At 50.5% G+C, this 27,621-nt stretch overlaps 4 protein-coding genes across 9 annotated transcripts; 3 read left to right on the forward strand and 1 right to left on the reverse strand.

Moving 5' to 3' along the window:
* The first annotated feature begins 688 nt into the window (after positions 1–688).
* On the forward strand, positions 689–5,751 carry GNB3 (G protein subunit beta 3). The gene is made up of 9 exons (XM_062513496.1): positions 689–745; positions 1,259–1,297; positions 1,447–1,553; positions 1,671–1,734; positions 1,857–2,019; positions 2,119–2,185; positions 3,565–3,766; positions 4,872–5,088; positions 5,645–5,751. The coding sequence occupies exons 1-9, from the start codon at positions 689–691 to the stop codon at positions 5,749–5,751; spliced, it is 1,023 nt and encodes a 340-aa protein (XP_062369480.1).
* Positions 5,752–7,306: 1,555 nt separating this feature from the next.
* CDCA3 (cell division cycle associated 3) lies at positions 7,307–9,739 on the reverse strand. 2 transcript variants are annotated; one of them, XM_062513508.1, is made up of 5 exons: positions 9,598–9,739; positions 9,395–9,524; positions 9,110–9,313; positions 8,097–8,218; positions 7,307–7,700 (listed from the first exon to the last, which is right to left on the reverse strand). In XM_062513508.1, the coding sequence occupies exons 1-5, from the start codon at positions 9,709–9,711 to the stop codon at positions 7,566–7,568; spliced, it is 705 nt and encodes a 234-aa protein (XP_062369492.1). In that variant the 5' UTR covers positions 9,712–9,739; the 3' UTR covers positions 7,307–7,565. The 2 variants fall into 2 exon arrangements, with proteins under 2 accessions (XP_062369492.1, XP_062369500.1); XM_062513516.1 differs by lacking the exon at positions 9,110–9,313 and having other exon boundaries at positions 8,097–8,214; positions 9,391–9,524.
* A 375-nt stretch (positions 9,740–10,114) lies between these two features.
* Positions 10,115–24,268, forward strand: USP5 (ubiquitin specific peptidase 5). Of its 5 annotated transcripts, none has more exons than XM_062515541.1 (20): positions 10,115–10,241; positions 11,683–11,808; positions 12,107–12,173; positions 14,956–15,089; positions 15,375–15,520; positions 15,784–15,968; positions 16,537–16,631; positions 17,131–17,324; positions 17,472–17,543; positions 18,764–18,845; positions 19,063–19,188; positions 19,614–19,767; positions 20,128–20,302; positions 21,595–21,683; positions 21,879–22,070; positions 22,612–22,755; positions 22,887–23,032; positions 23,117–23,270; positions 23,911–23,995; positions 24,162–24,268. In XM_062515541.1, the coding sequence occupies exons 1-20, from the start codon at positions 10,134–10,136 to the stop codon at positions 24,253–24,255; spliced, it is 2,568 nt and encodes an 855-aa protein (XP_062371525.1). In that variant the 5' UTR covers positions 10,115–10,133; the 3' UTR covers positions 24,256–24,268. The 5 variants fall into 5 exon arrangements, with proteins under 5 accessions (XP_062371525.1, XP_062371526.1, XP_062371527.1 ...); XM_062515542.1 differs by having other exon boundaries at positions 21,879–22,001; XM_062515543.1 differs by lacking the exon at positions 17,472–17,543.
* Positions 24,269–24,933: 665 nt separating this feature from the next.
* TPI1 (triosephosphate isomerase 1) lies at positions 24,934–27,585 on the forward strand. Its single transcript, XM_062515546.1, has 7 exons — positions 24,934–25,090; positions 25,769–25,892; positions 25,969–26,053; positions 26,180–26,312; positions 26,419–26,504; positions 26,700–26,787; positions 27,047–27,585. Exons 1-7 carry the CDS (start codon positions 24,979–24,981, stop codon positions 27,163–27,165), a joined length of 747 nt encoding a protein of 248 aa, XP_062371530.1. The 5' UTR covers positions 24,934–24,978; the 3' UTR covers positions 27,166–27,585.
* The last annotated feature ends 36 nt before the right edge of the window (positions 27,586–27,621 follow it).

Genomic DNA, 27,621 nt, shown 5'->3' on the forward strand with positions numbered 1-27,621 from the left:
GGCCTGGTGGGACACAGGTGTGAGCTCCTGGTGCTCCTCTAGGTTTTCAGTCCAGAGCAGGTCTGAACAATTCCAAGAAAAAGGGAAGAAAACCCACAAACAAGGGAACTTCTTTGCCTCAGCTAGCCAGAAAAACTAACCAAAAGCAGAGGAGAGCTCTCTCCTGCTGTCCACTGCAGACAGCACAGTCTGTGTGAAGGATGTGGGGGAGCAAGTGCAGTCTCTGATAACAAACTCTGCGCCTCTTCTCTCCCCCTTCACTCCTGGAACCAGCCTTAAAGCTGCAGAACTCAATATTCCACACCAACAGAACAGATGACTGGGGATAGAAGCATCATAAAGTCACCCCAAGACAGAGAGGTTGAAAATGAGCGGACAAGTGTGGCCAGAACCTCAGCAAGAGGCTCTGGAGTTCTTTAACTTCTGCACATGTATGTGTAAGCAGGTTCCAAGACAAAATGGACCTTTGACCAGCACAGTCTTCCCAAATGCTAAGGGCTGTGGCCAAATACAGCTGTGGCTGGGTATTAAGCCAAGAAATGGTCACCAATCCTTTATCAGAGATACCTACATTTCCATAAGTGAGCAGTCACTTTAGTGTCCTATCTAACTCACACCTCTCTCCTTTGATTTGTTTCCCCAGAATCCAGGCTGCCCCACGGGGAGGAGCCACCCCTAGGTCAGAAAGATGGGGGAAATGGAACAGATGAAGCAGGAGGCTGAGCAGCTGAAGAAGCAGATTGCGGTAATGCTGGCAACAGTCATGAAACTGCTGAGAGTGTGTCTACCCCCCCACTGTATGCCCAAACTTTCTTCCTCAGCCGCAAGCTGGAGTTGGGCTTTCTCCGTCTACATACTTGGAGCCCTCTGCAGTTCTCCACAGCCCTTTAAATGCTAATGGAGATCTTCACACCATGGTGGGGGAAGAGCAGTAGGGGAAGGGAGAGAAGAGGGGACAGGGGTCCCAAGAGTGCAGTGAATCCCCAGGATCTCCTCTGTCTGTGAGACAGCTGATGTTCTGTCAGGTGGGAGGGTCTATGGAAAGGGTGTAGCCCAGAAAACAGGATGCTGAGCAAATCTTGGCTCACCTTCCTGACATTTAACTGGTGCCCTAATCACAAAGATCCCCCTGTGCCAGCCACAGTCCAAACACAGCAAAGCTGCAGTTCCTACTTTCAGTAGTCCTCAGACTATGACTGCTAATTCCACTTCCCTGCATGTTTTTAATCTGTCCCATCTGCTCTTGTCTCTTCTCCAGGATGCCCGGAAAGCCTGTGCAGACACAACGCTTGCTCAGGTAAGGGATGAGGCTGCTGGGGCAAACTAGCACCACTCTGAGGGGGCTTTTGTTCAGTCATGAAGGAATTAAGGGGCAGAAATGTGGAAAGCAATAAAGCTCCTGGTAGTCCAAGATAAATTCTTCCTCTCCTACCACTCTGTCTTTAGATTGTGTCTGGAATGGAGGTTGTTGGACGCATCCAGATGCGCACCCGAAGGACCCTGCGGGGACACCTGGCCAAGATCTACGCCTTGCACTGGTCCACGGACTCCAAGTGAGAGCACTGCTGCTGATCTGCTGGGTGCAGGACAGCACATGGGTGTGACATGGGCAGGAAGGCTCTGATGGGAAGAAAGAAAGCTACTAACATCATCTTATTCCTTTCTCACAGACTTATGGTCAGTGCCTCACAAGATGGGAAACTGATTGTATGGGACACATACACAACTAACAAGGTAGGAGTCAGAAGGCTGCAAACTGGGATGCTGGAGTGGGTCCCCTTGTAGCTGGTGTCCTTGACCTGCTCTCTCTGTTGCCAAGAGTCCTGACATGGTTTCTGGTCTCCCCCCCCACCCAGGTTCATGCCATTCCCTTGCGTTCCTCCTGGGTCATGACCTGTGCCTATGCCCCCTCTGGCAATTTTGTGGCCTGTGGAGGCCTTGACAACATGTGCTCCATCTACAGCCTCAAGTCTCGTGAAGGCAGCGTCAAAGTGAGCAGGGAGCTCTCAGCCCATACAGGTATGTGCACTGCCTGTCTGCAACTGGATGCCCCCGCTTCCAAACTTCACCCTTCTATCCCTGCCCCTTTTCTCATATTTTCTTGTTCCCGCTTCTCAGGATACCTCTCCTGCTGCCGATTTCTTGATGACAACAATATTGTGACTAGCTCTGGAGATACCACATGGTGAGTGCTCTCTCCTGCATCCTGGTGACATGACCTCTGCTCTTAGCATAGCAACAAGTGCAGTCTTTCTGCTCTTCAGCACTCCACTATCGAAGGAGGAATTGCTCCACAAGGACACATGGAGCCCCTTAGGAAGCCCCATCCATTCTTTCTCCCTTGGCAGAACAGATTCTTCTTTTCTCAGCTGCGGCCCAGTCAAGCAGTAGGGACCATGTCAGCAATTCTCACAAAGAGCAGCGTCATTTATACCAGGACAGAAAGCATTTTAATTTTATGTGGAGCATACATGCATTCTCCATTTCTCAAGTCTTGCCCTCTGTGCAAGGGACACTGCAGCGGCAGTGCCTGGATCCTTTGGTTCCTGGTTCTCGGGGTTCACTGTGCTGTGACTCTGAACAGTCCTGAGTTTTTATCCATCCCATCCCATCCCATCCCATCCCATCCCATCCCATCCCATCCCATCCCATCCCATCCCATCCCATCCCATCCCATCCCATCCCATCCCATCCCATCCCATCCCATCCCATCCCATCCCATCCCATCCCATCCCATCCCATCCCATCCCATCCCATCCCATCCCATCCCATCCCATCCCATCCCATCCCATCCCATCCCATCCCATCCCATCCCATCCCATCCCATCCCATCCCATCCCATCCCATCCCATCCCATCCCATCCCATCCCATCCCATCCCATCCCATCCCATCCCATCCCATCCCATCCCATCCCATCCCATCCCATCCCATCCCATCCCATCCCATCCCATCCCATCCCATCCCATCCCATCCCATCCCATCCCATCCCATCCCATCCCATCCCATCCCATCCCATCCCATCCCATCCCATCCCATCCCATCCCATCCCATCCCATCCCATCCCATCCCATCCCATCCCATCCCATCCCTGCTTTGGAAGAACCTCTTGACCAAGGACCAGTGGCATTTTGGTCAGAGGTCAGGGTTACACAGGGTTTGTTTGCCTAGCTGTAGTGTGTCATCTCCCTGAACAAGAGCTTTGCATCTTACAAGTGTGGACACAGAAGACCTTTGTCAGCTGTTTGCTATTTTTGCAGTTTGTGTCCCTCTAACTGTCTCTCAGTATTCCCTTCAGCTGTTACACTTATGGGAATATGCCAAACCTCACACACCCCCAGCCTTAGTCTAACACTGTTTTGGCAAAGGTGTTGCTAACAACAGCTGTGAAGATATCTCCTGTTGTATACAGCTGACGCCAGGGATGCTCTCACCCATTTCCCGAGCTGTGCCACAGCATCCCTCCTTTTGTTTGTGAGTGGGACAGCTCTTCAGCCCGGCTGTAGGTGTGCCCTGCCTGGGGGCTGGCTCTGAGACATTATCTCCTCTCCTTTCTTCTCCCGCAGCGCGCTCTGGGACATCGAGACGGGGCAGCAGAAGACAGTGTTCATCGGTCACACTGGAGACTGCATGAGCTTGGCCGTCTCCCCTGACTTCAAGCTCTTCATCTCTGGGGCTTGTGATGCTACTGCCAAACTGTGGGATGTGCGGGAGGGCTCCTGCCGCCAGACCTTCTCAGGGCACGAGTCCGACATCAACGCCATCTCCGTACGTGTGCTGTCTGCACAGTGCTAGGGAGGAAAATGGGGAGTGGAACAGCTCCAAAACAGCCTTGGGATAAGGTTGAAAGAAGCTGCCAGAGTCATAAGGGTAACAAGGGTCTTAGACCTTGGCCCCACGATGCAGCCTGAAGCAGGGAGTGCCCAAGTTCACTGAAGTTTGGAGGAGGGTTCTCCCCAGGCACCAAGGCATCCAAGTTTTGGGCAGGCAGCACACCATGGTCTGTGGATCTGAGCACCCTGACTCAGGTGCTCATTCAGCTCTGCTCACAGCAGCTGTTGGGAACTGTGGTTCAGGCATGCTCCAGCAGCCCTGGTGTAAGACACAAGTGAGGCAGCAGGAATACCTAACTCAGCTGAGGTCAGCTCCAGACAGAAGAGGTGGGGACTTGGGATCTTCTGAAGATTAAATTTTCATGGGAGGCAGCTCAGACATTTGGGAGGAAGCACCTCCCTCAAAGTTGCAGAGATGGCAGGACAAGAAACACGCCAGGCTAATCCCTGTAGCTAACCAAATGAGCCTGCCATCTTCCTGCAGTCTGCTGCTCATATCACCCTCCACTGAAGTTAATTAGTAAAATCTTTCTCAGTTGTCCCATGGCTACCTTGCCAGCCACACTGTTTTCTGCCATACCTGCTCCTGAGGAGCCCTTTATTTACTTCTCAGAGCAAGACCACAGAAAACAAGCCTGGATGAGAAGGCTGCGGTATGAGGATCAGACAGAGGAAGGCTCTGGTAGCCAGAATTATGGCAGACTTCAGCTGGGGGATAATGGATGGGCACTTGTCAAGGCCCAACCTAACCAACAGCTGGAGTTAAAATAATCCTTCCTCACACACTGGGATATCTTGCAACAGTTCTAGTCCTTTAGGCCATTTGATTTCTTGGAGTGGAAGGCGTTTTTTACATCTTATGAGAAGTATCAGTCTGCCCCTTCAGCAGACTCAAATTTTATGATCCAGTGTCTGGTCCCACCAGGATTTCCTATCTCCATGGCTTCCTGGTTGTTAGCAGGGGGGTGACAAGTTGAGGAATTCCATCAGGATCTGAGGAAAACCTCATTAAAAAGATGGTGTGTGCCCTCTCTCTTCAGTTCTTCCCTAACGGCGAAGCCATCTGCACCGGCTCCGATGATGCCACCTGCCGCCTCTTCGACCTGCGGGCGGACCAGGAGCTCATAGTGTACTCCCACGAGACCATCATCTGCGGAATCACCTCCATTGCCCTCTCCCGCAGCGGGCGGCTCGTGTTTGCTGGGTATGACGACTTCAACTGCAACATCTGGGACTCCCTGAAAGCAGAGCGTGTGGGTGAGTGGCTCCTTCAGGTCCCTCTTTCACTCCCTGCAGGGCCTCCTTACGGATAATAAGACACTTATTTTTTCTAGGCGGAAGACATCCAATACTGACTGATACCCAACAAAGCTCCCTGATGCTTAGGGAGCACACCAGAACTAGGACAGCTCTCACTGGCGTAGAAAAGCAATTGTTTGTAATGCTAAGGAAGTCAAGCCTTTAAACAATGTTGTTTCAAGGGGGACAAGAAGGTTCCTCTCAGCTAAAACTGCTCACAAGCACCAATAGAATATCCTACTTTCTCCTAAATTGTGGTTTGCCAGTTCCAGGTACTCACAGTGCCACTCGGTGGCCAGGCACCAAGCCAAGTGTGTGCCTGGGCTTCCATCCAACATGTTTGGGTACTCTGTGATGTTCATACACAGAACACACAGTGTTTTTCTTTCAGATGTGACCCCTACCCTCTGAAAAGTCCTGAAACACAGCCCACCAATAGCACTGTTGTTTCTCAGCCTTAACAATGACCCCATCCTATCTCAATCTTACTTGTGGCTCTTCTTTCCCGCCACAGGAATCCTTTCTGGCCATGACAACAGAGTGAGCTGCCTGGGGGTGACAGCAGATGGCATGGCTGTCGCCACTGGCTCCTGGGACAGTTTCCTCAAGATTTGGAACTGAGGACGCCAGCAGAGCAGGGAAGAGCAGCAGAAGCATGGCCCACAGCCCAAGCCCATGCAAAACAGCATCATCAGATGAGCACAACAGAAACTCCTACCTACCACTCCCACTTGTCTCTAGACACAGGTCACTTGCAGGAGTCTCCCACAGTGAAAGGAGATCAGGGAGGAGAAGCAGGGGGAGCTGGGGAGCAGGAGCACATGCACTGGCCCTTCTTTCCACCTCTAAACAGCCCCAGCAGTTTCCAGCCTTGTGCAGGCTTGGGGACCAGTTCTTTACATCTCAGGACTTTGCATACAATTCAGACACCCTGTACATTTCTTCAAACTCCTCTGCCCATATTGATACCCATCCTCCTCCTTCAGAGGACCTCTCATGCAACACCCATCCCAGACTAAGCTCTATCCCTGCTTTTCCTCTCCCTAACTTCTCTGTGCAGCTGTCCAGTATCCATGCAGACAGCTCCAGAGCCACACTGGGTTTGAGATGTCTATGGCACCACCTTAAACATAAAGCTAGTGTAAATTCAGCTCATTTCCATGGGGGAACACTTAGCTCGAGTCCTATCAATGCATAAAGAAGGGGAAAGGCAGCCTTCAGACCTGCCAGAATAGCAGGGAATATATTTATTATTTTCTTAGTTCAAGTCTTATCTATGCATAAATGGCAGAAAGGTAGCCCTCAAGACCTGCCAGAATATCAGGGAATATTATATTTATTGTCTGCTTCTTGCTGTTCCTTCCCTCTTTGCCTCACTCCTGCATTGTATGGTAACCCTATCTAACCAGTAGCCATCAGCCCATGTTTTCAAGTCTGTTTAGATCTTCATAGCCCAGGCAAATAAAGAAAGCTCACAGAAGCACTGCAGGCTGTATTCTTTCCAACATTGCAATTAGCTACTGCAAAATGTAACATAATGCCATTTCTGTGAATATTGCCTGCTGATCTCAACCAGTCCACACCTCATCCACAGACCTTGCTTTAGCTCATAGTCCCCAGGGGAGGGTGTTCCTCACATATTTTAGTTGAGAAGAACCTGAAGTGGGGATAGAGAGCTGAAAGTGCATCCTTTCACAGTTTGGATATTTTAGCTCACTTGCAGGACACAGCCATTTTATTCAGCCCCTATTCCCCTTGTTGTCTCACAGCACCATGCTGGGGGTCCTGAGGCTCTGCTAGGGAGAACTGGAGCTCAACAAAGTTTAGTAACTTTTCAACAGAAGGTCAATATTAATGGACAATACTATCTCACGTTATTTTGGATCTCAGCCTCAGGACTGACCCTTGCATAACTCAGTTTCAGGTCAAAGTAGGAACAGTACAATTCCAGGTGACAACTGGATGTACATCAGTTTCCTGCAGGGAGCTGCAGCTTCCCAGCTCACGCTGTTGTACATGGATTCAAGACCATACCCCGCAGCATGCTCCGGACAGGGGACAAGACAGTTTTAAGGCTAATGGAAGGCTGAATTATTTGTCCCTGAACCCTTGTCCCAAAGAAAATATTGTGCTTGTCGAGCACAATATATCAGCAAAATGCTGACATACAGTCAGCAAAGGTTGAACACAAATTTATTTACTAGAGATAAAAACTCAATGGAAAAATCCATACAGCTGATATACAATAACAGAGACAAAGTCCATGCTGGACATAAGACACGACAAGCTAGGAAGAGGAGGGAGAGATCTTTTCCCAGTAGGAATAGGTGAGAAATGTGACCACTGCTTTGCTGTTTCAGTCTATTGTAGGATTTCTCCCCACCAGAAAATTCTCAAAACATAGGAGCAAATTATAGCAAGAGCCTGAAAAACGTCTAGTTCTCCACAAAAGGACATTGTTGGTTCTCTTTGTTCAAGTCACTCCAACCACAATTCCCAGATTTAAGGCTCCTGCTCAGATCCACTTCCTTCTTCTCCCCAAGGTTCTCTCCGAACATGTGCCTCTTGCCCTAGAGAAATAAAAAACCCAAATGTAAAACAGACTGTAAAACACAAGTTAATTGAAGGCTAGTTAATTCTCAGCAGAATATGTAGCCTATTTTCAGGCCATTCAGCATGGACTCTTGTGACAACATACAGGAGTGACTTTTTTCTACAGCCTGAAGAGAAATAATGCACTGAAATGGGCAATTTCACAGTAAGGCAAAAGAGACATTGAACAAGACTCAGAGGCATTTAGTGACAAGACTGACCCACAGAAAAACACTTGTGAAATTACTAGTCTCTACAGGCCTAGGAGGCCACAGTTCTAAACTGGGACTCTACAAGATACAGAAATTGAAGGATCTAGCTTTTTTTTTTTTCAGCTCAACCTCCCTCCCTCAGTACGACCCATTAAACTTTACCTGGCGAGGGGCAGGAGCACTGGGAGAATTATCATCTCGTAGAATGCTGAGGGGAGAGCGGCCAGTACCTCCAGATGTCGCCATGAATTTGTTGTTGGGCTTGTGTCTTATGGGCTTGCTCACTAGTTGACAAAAGGAAACACACCAGTGCATCACAAGGCTCAAAGGTCCTGGATTTTAAATGCCTCCTGGCCTTTATCAAAGACTTACCCAAGGGCTTTGAGACAAAGGGATCACAGAAAGGGTAATGTTGGAAGTAAACTTCAAAGGATCTAGTCCAGCACAGCCACCTAGAGCTCATTGTCCGGGACCATGTCCAGGTGTCTCTTGAATATCTCAAAGGATAGAGATTCTGCAACCTCTCTGAGCAACTTGCTCCAGTGTTTGGTCACTCTCACAGTAGTAGGGAAAAAAAAATGGTCTCTTCTGATGTGCAGGAGCTTCCTGTGTACCATTCTCTCCCCTTTGCCTCTGGTCCCATCATTTGGTACCACTGAAAAGACCCTGGCTTTCCCTTCCTTCAGGTGTTTTCATCTATTACTGAAATACTCCCTGAGTGTTTTCCTCTCCAAGTTGAGCAGTCACAGTTCTCAGCTGCTCCTCGAGGGAGCAGTGCTCAGCACAGAGATGTGCTGCCCACCCTTGCTCCACAGCTCTTCCCAGAGAGAAACTATAACGTCCCTCTGGACCGGTCTCCACAGTCACAAACCCATCTCAGAGAGGGGAAGAGTGGTCATATACCTCTCGATTTTGAATACAGGTTGAAAGCAATTTCTCAACTCTGGACAGAAATTGGTTCGATAACCCAACAGTTCCTAAAGTGGTTCCCCGGCTGCAGAGGCTCCAGGCGGTGGGACACAGCCGAAGGGCGGGGCAGGGACAGGCTCCGCCGGGGAGCAAGTCTGGAGAAGGCCCCTGACCCAGATGGTGCCCAGAGCCCCGACTTGCTCGCACCCGTCCCAGGCAGCGCTCCGAGCTCACGGAGCTCTGTCACCGCCACACCGAGCACTTACCCGAGGAGAAGCCGTGCCCGGCAGGGCGGCCGGGCCGGGCCGTGCTGGGAGAGGGCGGCCTCTCCGCCTCTTCTCCCGCGGGCGGGGAGCTCCGCCGGGCCGGCTCCGCGGCGGGGCCTGCTGCTCCCGGAGGCGCCGGCTCCGGGGCCTCGGCTTCGGCCTTGAAGGCCTCGCTGAGCTGCTTCACCAGGCGGTCCACGCTGTCTGCCGGGAACGGAGAGGGACGGGGTGAGCCTCCAAGTCAGGCAGCCCCTCAACCCACCCACCCACGGCGGCTTCACTCACCACTCGACACGGCTCTCATGGGCGTGCGGGAGATGCCGGGCGTGGGCGACCGTGGGTCCCGCTCCTGGTCGGTGCCCGCCGGCGGCTCGGCGGGGCTGGGCTGCGTGCTACCCGCCGGGGAGCTCACTACCTGCGGAGAGGGCAGCCATGGGGGCGGCGGGCCGGAGCCACGCAGAGGGAAGCGGCGGCGGGAAGGCGCCTACCTCGATAGGGGTGCGCAGGATGCCAGCGGTAGGGGAGCGGGGATCGCTGACGTGCGCTAGGTGCTTGTTGCGGGGCGCGGCCGGGGTGGCGGGGGCGCTACCGGAGACCCCCATGGCGGCGACTGCCGCACTGCGCCCCTGCCCCGCCGGACGCGCCGTTCGAATCTCCCGCGTGCAGGGCGGTGCCGCCCCCCATTGGTAGTTGCTCGGGGGCGGGACTCATATAGCCACGCCCACCTCCCCGCCCTGCCAGCCCGTCGGCTCTGCAGTCCCCGCCCGTCACGTCCCGCCTCGCCCCGCTGTCAATCTTTGGGGACAGACCCGCCTTCTCGCCCCTCTCTACGCCGTTATTGGTCCAGGAGCCCGGCACCGCCTCCCGCGATGGCCGGAGGGTGGTTGCGATTGGGCGAGCCGGCGAGTCGACACGGCGAATCCGGCCTCCAGCCTCGCTGCCGATTGGCTGGAACCCGCCTGACCGCGCTGGGCTGGGATTGGACGGGGCGGGGCAGTGGGCGGTGCCGCGGTGAGCCGCTGTCATGGCGGAGCTGAGCGAGGCGCTGCTGTCGGTGTTGCCGTCCATCCGGGTGCCTAAGGCCGGCGACCGCGTCCACAAGGACGAGTGCGCCTTTTCCTTCGACACGCCGGTAAGCGCCCCCCACCGCCGCTCCGCTCGCCCTCCCGGGCTGGTCCCGCCGCGGCCAGCTCCCACCCCACCGCAAGCCGGGGCACCGCCAGCGCGGGGCCTCACGGGATTTGTGGTTCCCGTGGCCGCGGCGGCCGCTCCCGGGCGGCGCGCAGGGCCCTCGCGGACTACTGCGCCCGGCGTGCCCCGCGGCCCGCTCCGCCCGCCCGCGGTGCGCTGGGGACTGTAGTTCTGGGGCCGGGGCGGGCGTGGGCAGGGCGCTCGCCCCGATCAGCGGCGGCCCGGCCCGCCAGCTGTCCCTGGAGAGGGAGTGCCCCCGGCCCGAACCCTCTGTGTGGGGGCCTGCTAGGACTTGTAGTCCGGCGGGGGGCAGGGGGTCGGGCGCGTCCCGTGCCCGCCCTCGGCGGTGGGGGCGGGCAGGGGGGTCCCGCCCTGCCCCGGTCTGAGCCACCTCCCCGGCCTCGCCGCGCGGCGTGGCCCGGCAGGCGGGGGGCGAGGCGGTGCTGTGTCATTAAGATGGCAGTGGTCCCTTCTCCAGCCATCTCCACCCCGCTGGCATCCCCGCGCTTCCTGCGCTACCCCCTCTCGGCCTAAGTGGAACTGGGGAGGCAAAGGCAGCGGCAGGGCGAGGTCCCCCTTGAGCATCTTTGTGGGCACCCGTCCGGGCTGAGCCCCAGCCCAGCAGAAATGGGCTGCAGCTGGAAGATACGGGTCCTTTGAGGAAGTGGCACATGGCATCCTGGCCCTCTCCCTCCCCGAGGCCCACAGTGATGCCTGACCGTGCGCTGCCCACTCTGTCTCAGTCCCAGCAGCTTCTGAAAGCTTCTTAGTGGTTTCCCTCCTTTCCAGCCTCTGCATTTGGGTTCCCTGCTCCTTCAATTCGAAAAGTGTATCTGCTGAATGAGTGGTGTTGTCCAGCTGCTGGTGGGATGGTGGGGGCACCTTCGGTATCCATTTCCAGGCTGCTCACAGGCTATTGAACACAACAGCAAAAGTAAACAGTGGTCTGTTAACCTTCCTCTTACACTGTAGCTTGGCAGCATTCCCTATGGCACTGGGAGTCACGCGTTTGGACAGGGTGCTTCAGTTTTGCTGGTAATGATTGTACCATGCTCTGAATTTGTAATCTGTGCATGCTAAAGGCATTTTATGAGATGAAGTCATGTGGAAACTCAGATTTTCTTGATTTGGTAGCATCCTGTCATAAATGAGCACACAAATAGTTTTTTAAATACATCATCGTGACAGGAGTACCTGTTCTTCTGGGACAGCCAGGCTGGGGCTTGCCATCCTATTTCTTCCCAGCTGTTTGTGGCTGCTATGTAGGAATGAGCTGTTGCCGTGACTTAACAAATAATGACTAGTCTGCCATGCCTGTGTCCTAGCAGCTGGAATGGCATTCATTACCACTGCCCTTCAGTTCTGTCCCTCCTTCCTTCCAGGAGTCAGATGGCGGCTTGTATATCTGCATGAACACATTCCTGGGCTTTGGGAAGCAGTATGTGGAAAAGCACTATCAGAAAACAGGCCAGCGGGTCTACCTGCACCTCAAAAGAACACGTAAACCGGTAAAAAAATAAAAATACGTATGCTCAAACTTGTTCTAAAATTGAAAGGCAGGCTGTGTCTGTGTATTCCATAAGATACAGAGTTTTCTCTCCTGAGATACAACTGTTGTTTTTCCTGGTGAATTGAGGGACACCCGTGCTTCAGTTCTGCTTATGCTGAGTTGTTGTATGGCCTGCCCATGTTATTTCTGCCTGGTTTCCTTCTGTTTTCAGAGTAGCTTGATTTCAATCCCTGAGGCTTGCCACAGCGTGCCTGTCTTCTTAACTCTTATTTCCCTATTTCTTCTCAATGCCACAGAAGGAAGAAGACGCCAATTCCAGTGCTGGGGACCCCCCAAGGAAGAAACCAACTCGCTTGGCTATTGGTAAGGAAGCACCTAGTTACTGAACTCCTTGTGTTCACCCAGTCCTCTGGAGCTCCCTGGTTTGTCTCTTTTACTTTACTCTTCTTGGTTAGTATCCCTGGCCAAACCCATATTTTCCAGTGTGTCTTGGGTGAACAGTTCCTGTAGAACAGTCATTAAGGTGATAGTTGGTGTTCTGTGTCCGAAGTTGCATCTTGTTTTCCATGGATAAATATGTTTTTCATCCTCTGCCATGGCCCTGCATGCCTGGCTCAGCTTGGTGTGGGAATCTCCATACTGGGACTGTTGCTTAAACACAGTGTGCCCAGTATGAGTCTAAAGTACATTTGAGAAAATATCCATCTGAGAAAAGTTAAGTTTGAAGCTCCTGGAAGTTAAACTAGTATTTAAACTGTTCAGATATTGAACTAGCATTATTGATATAGATGGGGAAGAAATTAATGGGAAATAATGCATTAATATTTTTGGCTCATTAGGTCTTATAAGGCTGATACTGGAAGAAATACATATGAGCATTAAAACATTAAAAAAATACTTTAAATCTTCCTTGTTTAGAGGAACAAGGTTGGTATTACATTACTGTCTTTTACCAACTGAGAGGGCTGTCATGGCAATTAGTAGAGATGCTGCTTATTTGAAGCAGTCTCAGCTGGTAATTTCTGAGCCATTAAGGAGACACATAAAGGGACAGGAACATTTGTAGCAGTAACAGGTTCTTGGCTTTCTGTAAGATGGCCACTAGAGGGAAATCCAGAATCTGGACCGTGAACGTCTTGATTTTGGATCACTTTTTCCCTGGTTACTTGTCTGCTGCCAGAACACAAGCACCACTATTAAGACTATCAGCTGCACCCTGTTTTGCTGGTGAGCTGAGTAGAGCCCCAAAGATCACTTCTAGAAAAATTGAGGCTGGAGTGTCTGTTTCTTCAGATAGCCAATGCTTTTATGTATATATATGACTATGCTGCTTTGGGAGAGATGAGGCCCTGTCTGCATTATGAGTTATTTCTGCATCCTGAGTTCTACAAAGATCTTGCAACAAGTGTTGTCTATGGGTTGGCAAATATCTGCCTGTGGTAACAGCTTAGTGGTGTGAATGGAGCAGGAGAGAATAAAAGAAAGTATTAGGCCTGTGAGACAATGGTCTCAAGTTCAGAAGAAATTTTTTTTTTAATCTTTGTTTTAGCTGAACTGTGATGGTTTAGCTAATCCTGACACAGGAGATTTTTTTAAAGTGCTGGAAAAAAATGTGAAAAATTACAGCCCTTGATCTCTCTGTACCTCAGTTTCTCCTCTCAATGACAGTGCTCGCCTCCTGTGTCTGCATGTTGGTTGATGGACTTTTGTGGTGTGTAGTGGAAAGGGAGGCAGTGTACCTCAGGGCATGGTGGTTGCTATTGACCCTCTTCCTCATCTGGAGCCTCAGAAGGTTCACGTAACTAACTAAACTAACTACTTGAGGGGACCTCACCAGTCTGGTTTAGTTTGTTTAGGGTTCAGGAATTGTGTAATGCCCTGGGGGATCGTGTATTGCTTTACTGTATGAAGTGGTCACAGGAAATCTCTGGGCTGTGCTGAAGAGGCAGAGAAGAGGATTATTGTAGGTATGTTGTTGCATGATGCTGGTGACTGTTTTCTAAAACCATTGTGTTCATACATAGCAGTTTGTGCATAGTGTAAAAATTGAAGGTATCTAAGGAGGGAGTTGCAGGAGATAGTAATGGGACTGGATATTTTTTACAAGAATGTTTTAAGGAAATACAGTAGTGGTTATCAGAACTGTGTTGTACCCAGGATTCTTGAGGTAGAAGCACTGAGCAGCAAAAGCTTTTATTCCCTTCAGAGATTTGTTGCAGCTGCAGATGTTCAGATATTTATTTTAGACATTATTGCAGTCACAGAATGCAATTTTTCCAAAAAATAAAGTAAACTCAGGTTTAAAACACAGGGGGTTTAGGCTGCTAATAAGTTATGTGTCTTCTGCCTGTTTCCTTTTGGGACATAGGATGTGGGTATCTGCAGAACAGAGAAGGCCAAGCTTTTCCTCTGAGTACATAATCCAAAAAACTGTAGGTGAGGGAATCTTCAGAAACTGCAGATGTTTTGGTGAGAATGACGACTCTTTACAACTGGCAAATAATCTTTTACTTAAGGATTTCCAGTTTCTGGTTCAACCTCTGGAAAGCACAGCTCGGTGGGCATAGAAACTAATATCACTATACCTTTGCTCAGACCTTTTCTGCAATTCTGGATATTCTGGTTCCAAAGAAGCTCCTGGTTCTTCTTGCTTGAGTACAGGACTCTAGACTATCCTTTCTGGAAAGGGCAAGAAAGAAAGGCAGGTTTCTTAAAGATGCTGGTAGACCTGACCTTTGCCCTGGCTTGCAAGGTGATCTCTTCATGCACATCTCCATTCGTTGTCTTGAGTATTCTGGTTAAGGATGAACACCAGTGCTTTATCTTGTCTCTGTTCTGGCCAATGCCTCTCTAGAGGAGTTTTGGTTTTCTTCCTGGTTGTAGCCAGAGTCTGGAGATTGTTTTTAAACGTCTGTTAAAAAAGCTGGGAAAAATAAACCTATTCTCACTATGTTTATAATTTTTCCTGTGAAGTCCACGCCACCAGCAGAAGCTCTGGGATGTAGAAGTGGTAGAAAGATTGTGGATCACTGATTTAGATATTTGTCTTAGTCATGGTGCCTTATTTCATGTAAGCTGTGAGGAAATAAGCTTTTCAAGATCTTTGTTTTCACCTGTTACCACAATGTTTTTTTTCTTCTTGTAGGTGTAGAAGGTGGATTTGACATCACAGAAGAAAAATTTGAATATGATGAAGATGTAAAAATAGTAATTTTGCCAGACCATTTGGATATTCCACGTGATGGGCTAGAGGGACTACCAGACATGGTCAAAGACAGGGTATGTTTGGGTGGAGGACTGTGTTTACTGTTGATGAGAGAATGGACCATTACAGAGAAGGAAACTGCCCTGTAAGAGGGTTTGTGCAGAGCTGCTGTGAAGTTTCTGCTGGTGGTCATCAGGATTGTTCTGTACTTACACAGAGCTTTATATTATAGAGTCCTGGCTTGTGTGTGACTGAGGCTCTCAAAAGTCTCAACCAACTTGCCTAAATGTGGAGTGTTGTGGCACTGGAAGCTTCTTATGCCAAGCCCTTCATGTTTTCTCCTGCTGTCCTAATTCCAGATTGCCAGTGCAATTGAGGCCATCCTGACAGCAGATTCAGCCTCACGGAAACAGGAGGTGCAGGCTTGGGATGGGGAGGTTCGACGTGTTTCCAAACACGCTTTTTCCCTACACCAGCTTCAGAATGATGTCCGCATCCCACCGTGGTGAGCATAGTACTGGAACCTGCTGTGTCACTGTGTCCTAGGCCCTTCTCCTATGCTGGGCTGCAGCAGCAGATGGGACCTCTTTTGTGAGTCTCCTTAGTGTGGCACACTAAGGTATATCAGTATTCTCAGTGTTCTGTAGTAAAAAAGGAGTGAGATCACTTATACTGTGGAAATTGCAGTGGGCAACAATGGTGAGGACTTGGGAGGTAGAACCCGGAGGTTTTCCCTCTGATCTCTTTTTGTCTGCTCCTCATCAATAGTGGCTGGAAGTGCAGCAAGTGTGACATGAAGGAGAACCTGTGGCTGAACATGACTGACGGAGCCATCCTCTGTGGTCGGCGCTACTTCGATGGCAGTGGTGGCAACAACCACGCAGTGGAGCACTACCGAGAAACCGGCTACCCGCTGGCTGTGAAACTGGGAACAATCACTCCTGATGGGGCTGGTGAGAAGGGCCATCCTCCCAGGGTTAGGGATGCCAGGCACCACTCAGGCTGATGCAGATCTCTTGCAGGTATCAGGGTGGTGTTGGCCATCTTGTGACCTGGAACATGCAGTGCCATCTCATTGTGAACTTTGCCACTCTGACCTGCTTCTTGTGTGAGGCAAAGAACAAGCTGATAAAAGAACCTTGCCTTCCTCTGCCTCTCCCTTATAATTGTAAAGCTTTTAGAATGATTATCCAGGTTGCCATCTGATTTTCTGTGTTGAGGTGTGTTCACAAAGAATCCTGTGTTCAGATCCTTAATGGAGAGTATATGGCACAGTAACCCACTTTCCTTACTCCTGTCATGAGTGTATCTCTGTACCCTGATGGGTGACAAAGCTGTCTTGTCACATGTCTAGAAGGAATTGCAATATTCTGTCTGTTATGCTATTCTGCTGAGAAAGGGCAGAAACGCCAATAGTTCAGTTTGTCAAAACTCCCAGTTCTGAGCACTTTCTTCATGCAACTGTGAATTCGAGATCACAGGCCATTATAAGTTTCTCTTTTTTTCTGTTTTCCTGCATAGATGTCTACTCATATGATGAGGATGACATGGTGTTGGATCCCAACTTGGCAGAACACCTGGCACACTTTGGGATTGACATGCTCAAGATGCAGAAGGTGAGGAGGAAGTGGTGTCCTCCGTAGGCCCAGAGGGAGAGAGAAGCAGCTCTGAGGTGTCTTAGCTGGATTTTGGCTTTCTGTGGCTATGCAGAACCATTCCTGGTCAAGAAACCCTGGGGTTTTTTGTCACATAGAGAGTTGTCTCATATGCTTCTCTTCTTTGATTGCCTTTTTTGCCCTTCTTTCATGTCCCGCAGGTTTATTTCCCTGGGGTTATATGTCAGTGCCGTGGGCAGGGAGGTTCCCAGGTGGTGAGCTTTTTTTGTTAGTGTGTGGTTTCCATGCCTCCTTATAGGTTCAGATTTTTTCCATTTTTCCCGTCCTCTTTCTGTCCCGGGTATTCATATATATGGAAACAACTCTTGTTTCTTCTTCCTCTACTTACAGAATAAACCAAAATGGATTTGACTCTGTTTCTCTACAGCATTGAGCTTTTCACACCTTTGATGTTTTCTTGAGTCTTCTTTGAGGATTTTCCTGTTCTTTCCCTCCACAGACAGACAAGACAATGACAGAACTGGAAATAGACATGAACCAGCGCATTGGGGAGTGGGAGCTCATCCAGGAATCTGGTGTTCAACTCAAGCCCCTCTATGGGCCTGGGTACACTGGTATCCGTAACCTGGGCAACAGTTGCTACCTCAATTCTGTGATGCAGGTGCTGTTCAGTATCCCAGACTTCCAGAGAAAGTAAGTGAGCTTAATCACTCCGTTAGTCTGGGATTAGTACAAAGGTCTCCTAGACCTGGGAGCTTCTGTTGCAGTAATCATCCTCAGAACTGCATTTTTACCAGATGAAGCTGCATATCCTGTAAATTTCTCCATTTTGCTCTACAGGTATGTGGACAAGCTGGAGAAGATATTCCAAAGTGCACCTTCTGATCCCACACAGGATTTCAGCACGCAAGTGTACGTAGAATTTTGGTGAGAGAAGGAAGGCTGAGGCTGCCTGGATGCATCCCCTCCGTGCTGCTTTGCTCCAGGGTTCTCCCTCAAGCCTTACCTCTCTTTCCTTGCCTGTCACCAGAGACACTGATCCTCAGTGATCAGTAAGGATCTAAGCCAAGGAAGTTCAGCTGAATGCCCTAGGTGGAGAGGACAGAGTGGACCCCGTGTGCATGGGAGGCTTTGAAATGTATTATGTGTGTTACACCTGTTAAACTGGAGGGATTTCTGGAAAGCAGCTTCTCTCTGCATAACAGTTAAAAGAGGCTTGCTGTCTGCAGTGGAGAGAGATGGCAAAGAGCAAGGGGGATACATAGGTTTAGGCAGCTTTATTCTCAGTGGATAACTTATGTATGCTTAAAGAGGCTTCCCTGAAGAGGTACTGTGCAGGGGAATATGCAAAAGGAGGAATACAAGATTAGGGAGGGGAGCGCATTTTAAGTACATCAAGTATGTGCTACAGCTGCTCTCAAACAAGCATGTAGAAGTTTGGGGTAGAGGAATGGAAGGTGGCATTTGTGGACAGGGAGTTTAGTGGTAGAGGAGGATTCTAAATTTAGGCAGCTTGGAGTGAGATGTTCACTGAGAGGGGATTAAGGTGAGACAGCCAGAATTATTATTGCCTGGGCAGCAGGAGGAATTAGCAAGGTTTGGTTCCAAATGGCAATAATGATGGGGAAGGACTGGAGTAAAATGGAATAGCAGGAGGGTCTGGGCATGGGAGGAAATTGCTGAACACATACTGTTGTCCATTAAGTGCCTCATGCAGTCAATCTTCCTCTTGGAAAACGTGATCAGTCTGCTCACAGCAGTGCTATTTCTGTCTCAGACAATTTCTGTGTGCCCTGTTGTCTCCTGCACAGTCAGACACTGCTCCGTTCTCCCCGTCAGGCTGCAGCTCAGCTTGGCTGTTGTGCAGCTGCTGTGTGGCTTCATGTTCTACTCAGTGTGCAAGCAGTGGTTGAGACTGGCACCCTAAAGCCCTGGTAGCTTTGAAGTCAGTGATGTTTCCAGGGGCCAGAGAGCAGATCACAATAAGATAATCTTACCTGGTGCAGCAGAGAAAGCTGTTATCTGTGAGGCTGACAGCCCATGGCAGTGTTAAAGCTGGATGGGTTGATGTGGCTCCTGAAGCATGTGAAGTTGAAGAAACATTGATCCTAACAGCGACTTTGTCATTCCAGAGCCAAACTGGGCCATGGACTGCTTTCTGGGGAGTATTCAAGGCCAGCTTCTGCAGATGGAGAGCAGCAGCCTGATCAGAAGGTGAGGCTTAGATACGACATCCTCTTGATGCATGTGTTCCATGAGGTATTGTGTGTGCTACATGGCAAAGGAGAAAGAACCCTTTCTGAAGATATGCTGGGGCTTGTTCTGAGGCCTGTCACCTGAAGAAAAGCATGGCTAAGAATAGAGTGCTACATGCCAGGACGCATGCTTGGCAAGTTATGACCACCTTCCTCTTCCACATTGTTATTTGCAGGGTATGCAAAATGGCATCGCTCCACGCATGTTTAAGTCCCTCATCGGAAAGGGGCACCCAGAATTTTCCACTAACCGACAGCAGGATGCCCAGGAATTCTTTCTGCACTTCATCAACATGGTGGAGGTAATGGTTGAGTCTATCTGGCATATCATGGAAAAGTCCAGCTTGATTTTCTTCCCACGGCAAGGGGTGAGGAGTGGGGGTGAGAAGCTGGCAATTGGAGCAGAGAGAGGGAGAGAACACAGGGAAATGGGCCATGTAGCTCCTGCCAAGGTGAAATAGAGATGCTTGGCCATGTTTTCAGGATTCCACAGTGAAATTTTTTGGGAGTGTCACAACTGGAGATGTCAAGTTTCTTCTTTAGAAGCAGGAATGTCATGGCTTCCAGGAGTACAGAAGCCAGCTTTAGTTTCCTCTTTGCTGCCTTTTCCAGAAGACTGGGTACAGAAGTGAATACTCTTCAGCCTTGTGCTGTGTGACATCACTGTTACAGGACATAACTTTTTCTGCCATTCTGATGTTCTATCAGTCCTTCTAATCTTCTTCAGAGGAACTGCCGCAGCTCGGAGAACCCTAACGAGGTCTTCCGTTTTCTGGTGGAGGAGAAGCTGAAGTGCCTGGCCACAGAAAAGGTGAAATACACCCAGCGAGTGGACTACATTATGCAGCTGCCTGTGCCCATGGATGCTGCACTCAACAAAGGTCAGTAATGTGCCAAGACCAGAACAGCAGCAAACCCTATGTTTGTATATTGTACTATTCTTACAGAACTCCTTAAATGAGAAAGGGACTTCTCTGCCACTTCTGAGGCCAGATCCTTCTCCTGCTTTTGTGGGATCGGGCTGATGTCCCTCTAGAGCCTTTCCCTTGGACACCACAAGCTGGTCTGTGATTCAGCAGCAGAAATGAAGTGACTGCAGTAGCAGAAGCTGTGCTCTGGAAGCTGTGCTCCGTTCTTGATGGCGTGTATCTATAGGCCTGCTCTGCCTCTGGGTGTAGCTTACACCAGTCGCTTCGTAGGTACCTAGAGGTGCTCCTTGACTCCTTTGCTTTATTCTCTAGATGAACTGCTGGAATATGAGGAGAAGAAGAGGCAGGCAGAGGAGGAGAAGCAGCCACTGCCTGAGCTGGTGCGAGCCAAGGTGCCTTTCAGCTCCTGCCTAGAGGCCTATGGAGCTCCAGAGCAGGTGGATGATTTCTGGAGCACAGCCTTGCAGGCCAAGTCTGTGGCTCTCAAGTAAGTGTGTGACAGCTAAGCTGTGATGAACTGGCCATAGCTGCATTTCTGAGGGTTTCTTGTGGCTTGGGGGAAGAACCATTACTGAAGCTTTGTAGTCCTCCATACCCTGGGTCTATAGAACATTGAAGCAGAGAGGGGATCAGTCCATCATTGCTGGAGTGATTGCCCTCAGTGGGCAGAAGAGCAGTGCTGGTGAAGTCCTAGCCATCAGATTTCAGTTGCTGAGGGGCTATGAAAACACAGTGATATTTCAGAAAACTAGTAGCTTTTACTGTAAATCTAAAATTTAGCTTTGGAATCAGTACTGACTGTATGATGACACTGATCTTGCACCATCTCTAAAATTTCTTCAAGTTTTTTAACTGTTCAGATTTGAGCAGAACACCGAGTGTGACAGATACATGAGTTCTTTGAAAGAATGCTAACTTAAATGCTAGTAGCAAGGTTTAAAAAACAGCTTTAATTTTTCTCACTGCCTGTGGCACATGCAACAGTGCGAAGTTGCAGTGACGAGATTACAAATCTTTCTGCTGTGATGCTACTGAGTCTTCTTTTGCAATGAAGGTCCTCAACGAGTTGGAAGTGCTTTTATAACAAATACTCCATGATTAAGCAATAGCTACTATAAACAAAATACACTGAAAAATAACATTTTGTTTTAATTTTTACTGAGTTGTACTCAAATGCTTTACTGTCGCTTAATTTAGTTCTACAGCATGTTACAATTACCACCTGGTAATGAGTATCTGTCTGACTTACAGGTGCTTCTCCCTTCACAAACATCCCCCTCTGTTTCACAGATTCCAGACACTTTCTCTCTCAAATTGTATAACTAAATAATGTTTGAACAAATTCAGTTAACTTAAAATTCAGTGCTTCTGTTTCATATCTGTAGAAGTGCTCTTGTGCTTGAAAGCTTGTCAGTTCCTGCAGGTGTATCTGCTGGTCTAATAAAAGATGTTATTTCCACTACATTCCTTAAGGACTAGACTTTTAATTAAACAAAATCTGACCAGGCTTGTAAAATACAGGTTTGAATGGTAGAGAGTATGTACTATTTTTTCTCATCTCCAAGATTTGCATTCCATCTCATCTTGCCAGGGCTTCTGCCTTAGAAATGGTTCTGTGTTTGAGGAGCTTTAAGCTCAGCACAGGAGAGCTGCACAGACAGGTGTATCCCCCAACCTGCTCAAGACATGGCTCTGCCCTACTCACTGATTTCTTGGATCAGCTAGACACCCTCAATCTTTGCTGACAAAGTATTTAAAAATATTGTGTGTCTCTTTCAGAACAACACGGTTCGCCTCTTTCCCAGATTATCTGGTCATCCAGATCAAGAAGTTCACTTTTGGTCTGGACTGGGTGCCCAAAAAGCTCGGTAAGGAGCATGAGAAGTACAGAGCATATAGGTACTGGGAGTCACATATGGATATTGTGGTCGTTACTACCAGGGGGAAAGTAACTATCCCAGAAGTTGCTGCAGGCATCCCCAGGGACTTACCCTTCTAGATCTCCCATCCTAGTCCTTTGTTTCTGCCCCTACACGGAGGCTGAGCAAGACCATATCTTGCAGATGTTTCCATTGAAATGCCAGAGGAGCTGGATATCTCTGCACTGCAGGGAACGGGACTGCAGGAAGGAGAAGAAGAAATGCCAGACATCGCACCTCCACTGGTGACACCAGATGAGCCCAAAGGTAGCCTGGGGTTCTATGGCAACGAGGACGACGACTCCTTCTGCTCCCCTCACTTCTCCTCTCCGACATGTTAGTGATTCTCCTCCTCTCTTCCTGATGCCTGACTCATTTCCTTGCTCTCCTTGCCCTGTGTCCCATGCTAGCAGTTTCCCACTTGCTCAGACTTTCCCTGTCCTTTGGTCAGCGATTGCCAGCTGCCTCCCTTGCATGCCTGTTATGCAAGGGTGTTATGCAAGTGGGTTTGTTGATTCCTGTTCTGTGCAAGATGGGGGGGTGGCATGTCCAGTGCATTTAGAGGAGACAGAGCTGGGATTTATACAGGATTTAATTGGTAGGGGTATTTAATTTTCACAAACCACAGTGGGAGGTTGGTTTCAGGGCTTAGGGAAGACCCAGTGCTCCTGAGTTCATGGGTTGAATAATTTTTTTCTTTGCCTGTGTGTGAGACTGCCCTTCTGAAGAAGAAAGGTGGTTGAGAAAAGCTGAGTGATGGAACTTGGTGTGAAATAAAGCCTGGAAGTTGTGGCTTTGGAGGCTGTGTGGCACGAGATGAAATGGAGCTAGTGGGGATGGGTGGGAGTGGGTGGCTCTAACTTCTGTCTTCCCATAGCACCCATGCTGGATGAGTCAGTGATTATCCAGCTAGTGGAAATGGGCTTTCCCATGGATGCCTGCCGCAAAGCCGTGTATTACACTGGGAATAGTGGGGTTGAGGCAGCCATGAACTGGGTCATGTCACATATGGATGATCCAGGTATGAGGCCATGGTGAAGCTTACTGCTTCTGAGCTGTTGTGCTCGTGTTGTACTGAAGTAGTTTGGACTTGGGCTGTACCCTCTTGGCCAGATCTCATTACTCTGAGCTGTGTTGTGTTTCCTGCTGCAGACTTTGCTAACCCATTAGTTCTCCCTGGATCCAGTGGGCCAGGGTCAACTATTGCCTGCCCAGACCCTCCTTCAGAAGACAGTGTGGCCACCATTGTCTCCATGGGTTTCTCACGGGACCAGGCAATGAAAGCGCTTAGAGCCACGGTGAGAGATATGGGTGACATCAGAGTGCAAGGATTTTCTCAGGAACAGGAATTCTGACGTTCACTATCTTCTTCTTCCTTCCAGAACAACAGTCTGGAGCGTGCTGTGGATTGGATCTTTAGTCACATTGATGACCTTGATGCAGAAGCTGCTATGGATATCTCAGAGGGGCGCTCAGCAGCCGAGTCCATCTCTGAATCTGTCCCTGTGGGTCCCAAAGTGCGCGATGGGCCTGGAAGTGAGTTCCAAGCCATAGGATTGTGGATTTTGGGGTGCAAACTCAATATAACTTTGTCATTCTTGATCCATGCGGTACTGCAGGTTTTAGCAGCAGCAGCTATCGCAGAGCTGGTCTGGTTGTAGAAGTGGAAGCAGGGAGGAAGAGGGAAGGAATGTCAGAGTAGTGTAGACCCTTCAGGCTGGATGAGGATTACCTGGAAGCCAATGAGAGAGAGGTTGGGGAAGTGCCATCAGGTGAAAGAAAGGGAGGGCTGTGCTTCTTTTATCCAGTGGTTCTGGGAGGCTTTTTTGCTCTTTTGGTTCCTACTGATAAAAGCAGTTCCAGAACTTGTGCCAGAGGTGCTTGGCTGCTGGGTGTCATAGGGAGGCAGAATCCCTGCCTTACCTGTCCAGCACCCATGGCCCAAATAAAAAGTTGTAAGAGAGAAGGCTAAATGGAAATTAGCATCTCCTGTTTCCCTCTGTGTTTGGCCTTAAGACTGTTCACAGTCACACTTGATGGGGATCCAGTTCTAAATTATTGCCCAGCAGAGCTTCCTTCGGGGACCCTTTCTCTAGACAGGGCCTTGCAACAGGGCGTTAGGGAGTAAGACATCTTCCCTCTTTCCCTGACAATCCTCTTCCCTCTTTCTTTGAAGAATATCAGCTGTTTGCCTTCATCAGCCACATGGGCACTTCAACTATGTGTGGACATTATGTTTGTCACATCAAGAAAGATGGCCGGTAAGGATTTCCACAGTGTAAGGGAACTCAGGTACTGCTTTAAATCCCCATCCTCCCCTGTTTCTTCAGAGGTCTTGGGGGGTTGGGGCTGAGAGCAGGTAAGTGCAGTTGAGTTGTGTCTTAACCACGGAATGGCATTCCTGAGCTCCTCTTGTGCCTGTTGCAGGTGGGTGATCTACAACGACCAGAAAGTCTGTGCTTCTGAGAAGCCCCCCAAGGACCTGGGCTACATCTACTTCTATCAGCGGATTCCCAGCTAGAACATCCTCTTGCTGTGTGTGGTGGGGGGAGAGTGGGCTGAAGGTGTGGGGGGGAAAGGGGTGGGGGCAGTGATGGTGGGAGCAGGGTCCTTCTCATCCCTGCTCCTTTCCCCAATCCCTTCATGGCCTCTCTGTGGAGACACAGGCAGAGACAAAAGTTCACTGACTAATCGACTGGGGGGTGGAGCCCCCGTGGACATGAGTGAAGGGGGTTCGGGGGGTTGGAAATATCTCTTTCTGTAGGAAATGTCCTCACTGTCCCCACCTCCGTGACACACAGCCTTAGTGCTTCGCTGCTTGGTGGGATGATGCCACCTCCTTGCTGTCCGGGAGGAGAGGAGGGGGGCTTGTGTGTACGTGTGGATTGTGAAGGGGGGGGGGGGGGGGGGGTTCCTCCTGCCCGCCGTGTCGGGCAGGGGCGTGGGGCGGGCAGCAAGGCGGGCCACGAGCAGCGCTTCCCCTTGTGTGCCCTTGACATGCCAAAATACGCGAGGGACAAAATAAAAGTCGAAATCCCCCCCTGGCTCCTGTCTGCGCCCCGCCTGGCTGGGGAAGCGCGGGTGGGGCAAGGGGCGGGGCTGCGGCAAGGGGCGGGGCGCGCGCGAGGTGGGCGCGGTCTCGGCCGCCGCCGGGTTATAAAAGGGGCGCCGGTCTCCGCGCGCGCTGCCGCCGCTGACCTTCGCGTATCCTCCGGTGCCGGCCCCGCTCCCTCTCCTTCCCGCCATGGCGCCTAGGAAGTTCTTCGTGGGGGGCAACTGGAAGATGAACGGTGACAAGAAGAGCCTGGGCGAGCTCATCCACACGCTGAATGGCGCCAAGCTCTCCGCCGACACCGGTGAGGGCGCGGCCCGCACGTAGCGCACGTCGCGCACGGCCCTGCGGAGCCGGGGACCGGGCCCGGGCCCGCGCGGGGGAGCGGCAAATGTCAGAGGGCGGCGGGGACCTAAATATAACCCCGCGGCAGAGGCGCTAAATATACTCGCGAAACTGGATCCGGGTTCCCGCGGGCACGTGCGGCCGATCCCGGGGCGCCCCCGGCCCATCCCGGAGACCCCGCGGTCCCGGCGGCCCCGCGCCTCCCCTCGGCCTGGCCCCCACCCCCCGGGAGCGGGGTCTCGGAGTACAGGAGCTGCCGCTGCCCTGCCCGGTTACAGCCCCAGGCAGAGCGCGGTGCGGCTCTCCTCGCTTCGGCCAGGCCAGGCCCTGGCTGCAGGGTGGGATTCTCACCCAGTCTTTAATCTGGGCACTTTCCAAGGGACCCCTGTGACATGGCCGTCGGCCTAGTATTGCCTGTCCAGCCCCCCCAGAAAGGGCTTTTCTCCATGCTGTTGAGTCATCGGATAGCAGGGATTGCCCTATGGCAGAGGGCTCCCCAAATGTCAGTGGGGAGGGGCAGGCTGTACCTTCCCAGCAGAGTGGGATGACCTCTCGGGGCTGGGATTTGGGGTCAGTGGCTGGGTACGGTTTCTGCCCTTCACCTGTCACAGCAGTAGCTATGTGCGTTGCCTTGCAGAGGTGGTTTGTGGAGCCCCCGCCATCTACCTTGACTTTGCCCGTCAGAAGCTGGATGCAAAGATTGGAGTGGCAGCGCAGAACTGTTACAAGGTACCGAAGGGAGCTTTCACAGGAGAGATCAGGTGAGCCCTAGAGAGTAAAGTCAGGGTGCCCCTGGGACATGAATTTCCTCCGATGAGTCATCTCCTTTCTCCCCAGCCCAGCAATGATCAAGGATATTGGAGCTGCATGGGTCATCCTAGGCCACTCAGAGCGAAGGCATGTTTTTGGCGAGTCTGATGAGGTGAGTGGCCTCATAGAATGGAGACATGGTCCAGCTCAGATGTATCTGCAAAAACTGGAAAAGTGAGCAATTAAACCAGAGTTCCTACCTGTTCTGTTACCTGCCTTGTTTCTTCTCCATTCCCAGTTGATTGGGCAGAAGGTGGCTCATGCTCTGGCTGAGGGCCTTGGAGTCATTGCCTGCATTGGAGAGAAGCTGGATGAGAGAGAAGCTGGCATAACAGAGAAGGTGGTTTTTGAACAGACCAAGGCTATTGCTGGTAAGATGAAAAAGAAATGGGTATGGGGTTTTTTAGCACTTTTCCAGCTCTGCTTTTCCTGGTATGGGGGTGTTGTGCTCACCTCTGCCCTTTCTCTCCTCCTTAGATAATGTGAAGGACTGGAGTAAAGTGGTTCTTGCCTATGAGCCAGTTTGGGCTATTGGAACTGGTAAAACTGCAACTCCCCAACAGGTATGAGCGGGGGAGGTGGCTGATTAAATGACCAACTGACCCTTCCCCCTCAGGAAACCTTCCTTAAGATTCATATTGAGAATCTCCTGGAGATTCTTAGTGACTTAGAGAATATATAATTGTTCCTTTGTCTGTGGAAAGGAGCTGTGTGCAGAATGGCTCAGGCCTCAGTGTGACTCTTGTATTGTATTGCAGGCTCAGGAAGTTCATGAGAAGCTGCGGGGGTGGCTGAAAAGCCACGTGTCTGATGCTGTTGCTCAGTCAACTAGGATTATCTATGGAGGTGAGTCTGGAGTGACTTTGCAGGGCAGGAAGTGCTTAGTTTCTCTACCTGTACATCATTCTCTCCCTGGCAAGGAAATTCTTGAGTTTTAGAGTATAAAGAATCCCTTTCTGACTTGTTTGGATAGCTTTCTTGGATAAATGGGAGACAGTCTTGCTGTCTGCAAGAGGTGGCTGGTACCTTACCAGTCCTGCTGTTGCCCTGGCTCCATTTTCCTAGTGCTACCACATCTGACCTTAAAACACTGCTCCCTCCTTAGGTTCTGTCACTGGCAGCAACTGTAAGGAGCTAGCCTCTCAGCATGATGTGGATGGCTTCCTTGTTGGTGGAGCTTCTCTCAAGCCAGAGTTTGTGGATATTATCAATGCCAAACACTGAAGCACCCCATGAGGAGCTGTCCCTTGTGGTTAAAGAAATGGAAGCAAGAAGGGACCTTTTGTTGCACACGTCTCAGTACGGAGGCTCTCCCTCTCCACAGTCATTGTTCTAGATGTTCTGCTAACCATCCTCACCACTTCAGAGTCTTGTTAGCAGGAGCCTGTCTCAGCAGAGTCTTGACAGTCTCCTCTTTGAGCTGAATCCTCAGTTTCCCATTGACCTGTTAAGACCCCACAGCCCACTTGGCCAGTATCTCTCCCTTGCCCTGCAGCTCTGCAGGGAGAGGGGGCCACTGGTGCTGCAGGAAGGAAAAAGGAAGCACAGTCTCTTGTGTCCTTCAGCTCCATCAGTAAGGAGCCTGTCAGCTTTGACCCTTGTGAGATGTCTTGCCTCACCTGTGTCCCATACTGAAAAATAAATGAAAAACAGAAAAAGCAAAGGCGTGTCCTGGATCTT

Source organism: Cinclus cinclus, chromosome 2 (genome assembly GCF_963662255.1).
Source record: "Cinclus cinclus chromosome 2, bCinCin1.1, whole genome shotgun sequence".
NCBI classification, from domain to species: Eukaryota; Metazoa; Chordata; class Aves; order Passeriformes; family Cinclidae; genus Cinclus; species Cinclus cinclus.

What these genes read in the sequence shown, in the direction of transcription:
- GNB3 (XM_062513496.1), top strand. Translation starts at nt 689, where the DNA reads ATGGGGGAAATGGAACAGATGAAGCAGGAGGCTGAGCAGCTGAAGAAG. An exon ending in CACTGGTCCACGGACTCCAA is followed by an intron (nt 1,554 to 1,670) that starts GTGAGAGCACTG and finishes CCTTTCTCACAG; the next exon opens with ACTTATGGTCAGTGCCTCAC. An exon ending in CCGACATCAACGCCATCTCC is followed by an intron (nt 3,767 to 4,871) that starts GTACGTGTGCTG and finishes CTCTCTCTTCAG; the next exon opens with TTCTTCCCTAACGGCGAAGC.
- CDCA3 (XM_062513508.1), bottom strand. Translation starts at nt 9,711, where the DNA reads ATGGGGGTCTCCGGTAGCGCCCCCGCCACCCCGGCCGCGCCCCGCAAC. An exon ending in TCCTGCGCACCCCTATCGAG is followed by an intron (nt 9,525 to 9,597) that starts GTAGGCGCCTTC and finishes CCCTCTCCGCAG; the next exon opens with GTAGTGAGCTCCCCGGCGGG. An exon ending in CGGGCACGGCTTCTCCTCGG is followed by an intron (nt 8,219 to 9,109) that starts GTAAGTGCTCGG and finishes TTTGTCAACTAG; the next exon opens with TGAGCAAGCCCATAAGACAC.
- USP5 (XM_062515541.1), top strand. Translation starts at nt 10,134, where the DNA reads ATGGCGGAGCTGAGCGAGGCGCTGCTGTCGGTGTTGCCGTCCATCCGG. An exon ending in CAGGATTTCAGCACGCAAGT is followed by an intron (nt 17,544 to 18,763) that starts GTACGTAGAATT and finishes TTGTCATTCCAG; the next exon opens with AGCCAAACTGGGCCATGGAC. An exon ending in GGATGCTGCACTCAACAAAG is followed by an intron (nt 19,768 to 20,127) that starts GTCAGTAATGTG and finishes TTTATTCTCTAG; the next exon opens with ATGAACTGCTGGAATATGAG.
- TPI1 (XM_062515546.1), top strand. Translation starts at nt 24,979, where the DNA reads ATGGCGCCTAGGAAGTTCTTCGTGGGGGGCAACTGGAAGATGAACGGT. An exon ending in ACAGACCAAGGCTATTGCTG is followed by an intron (nt 26,313 to 26,418) that starts GTAAGATGAAAA and finishes TCTCCTCCTTAG; the next exon opens with ATAATGTGAAGGACTGGAGT. An exon ending in AACTAGGATTATCTATGGAG is followed by an intron (nt 26,788 to 27,046) that starts GTGAGTCTGGAG and finishes CTCCCTCCTTAG; the next exon opens with GTTCTGTCACTGGCAGCAAC.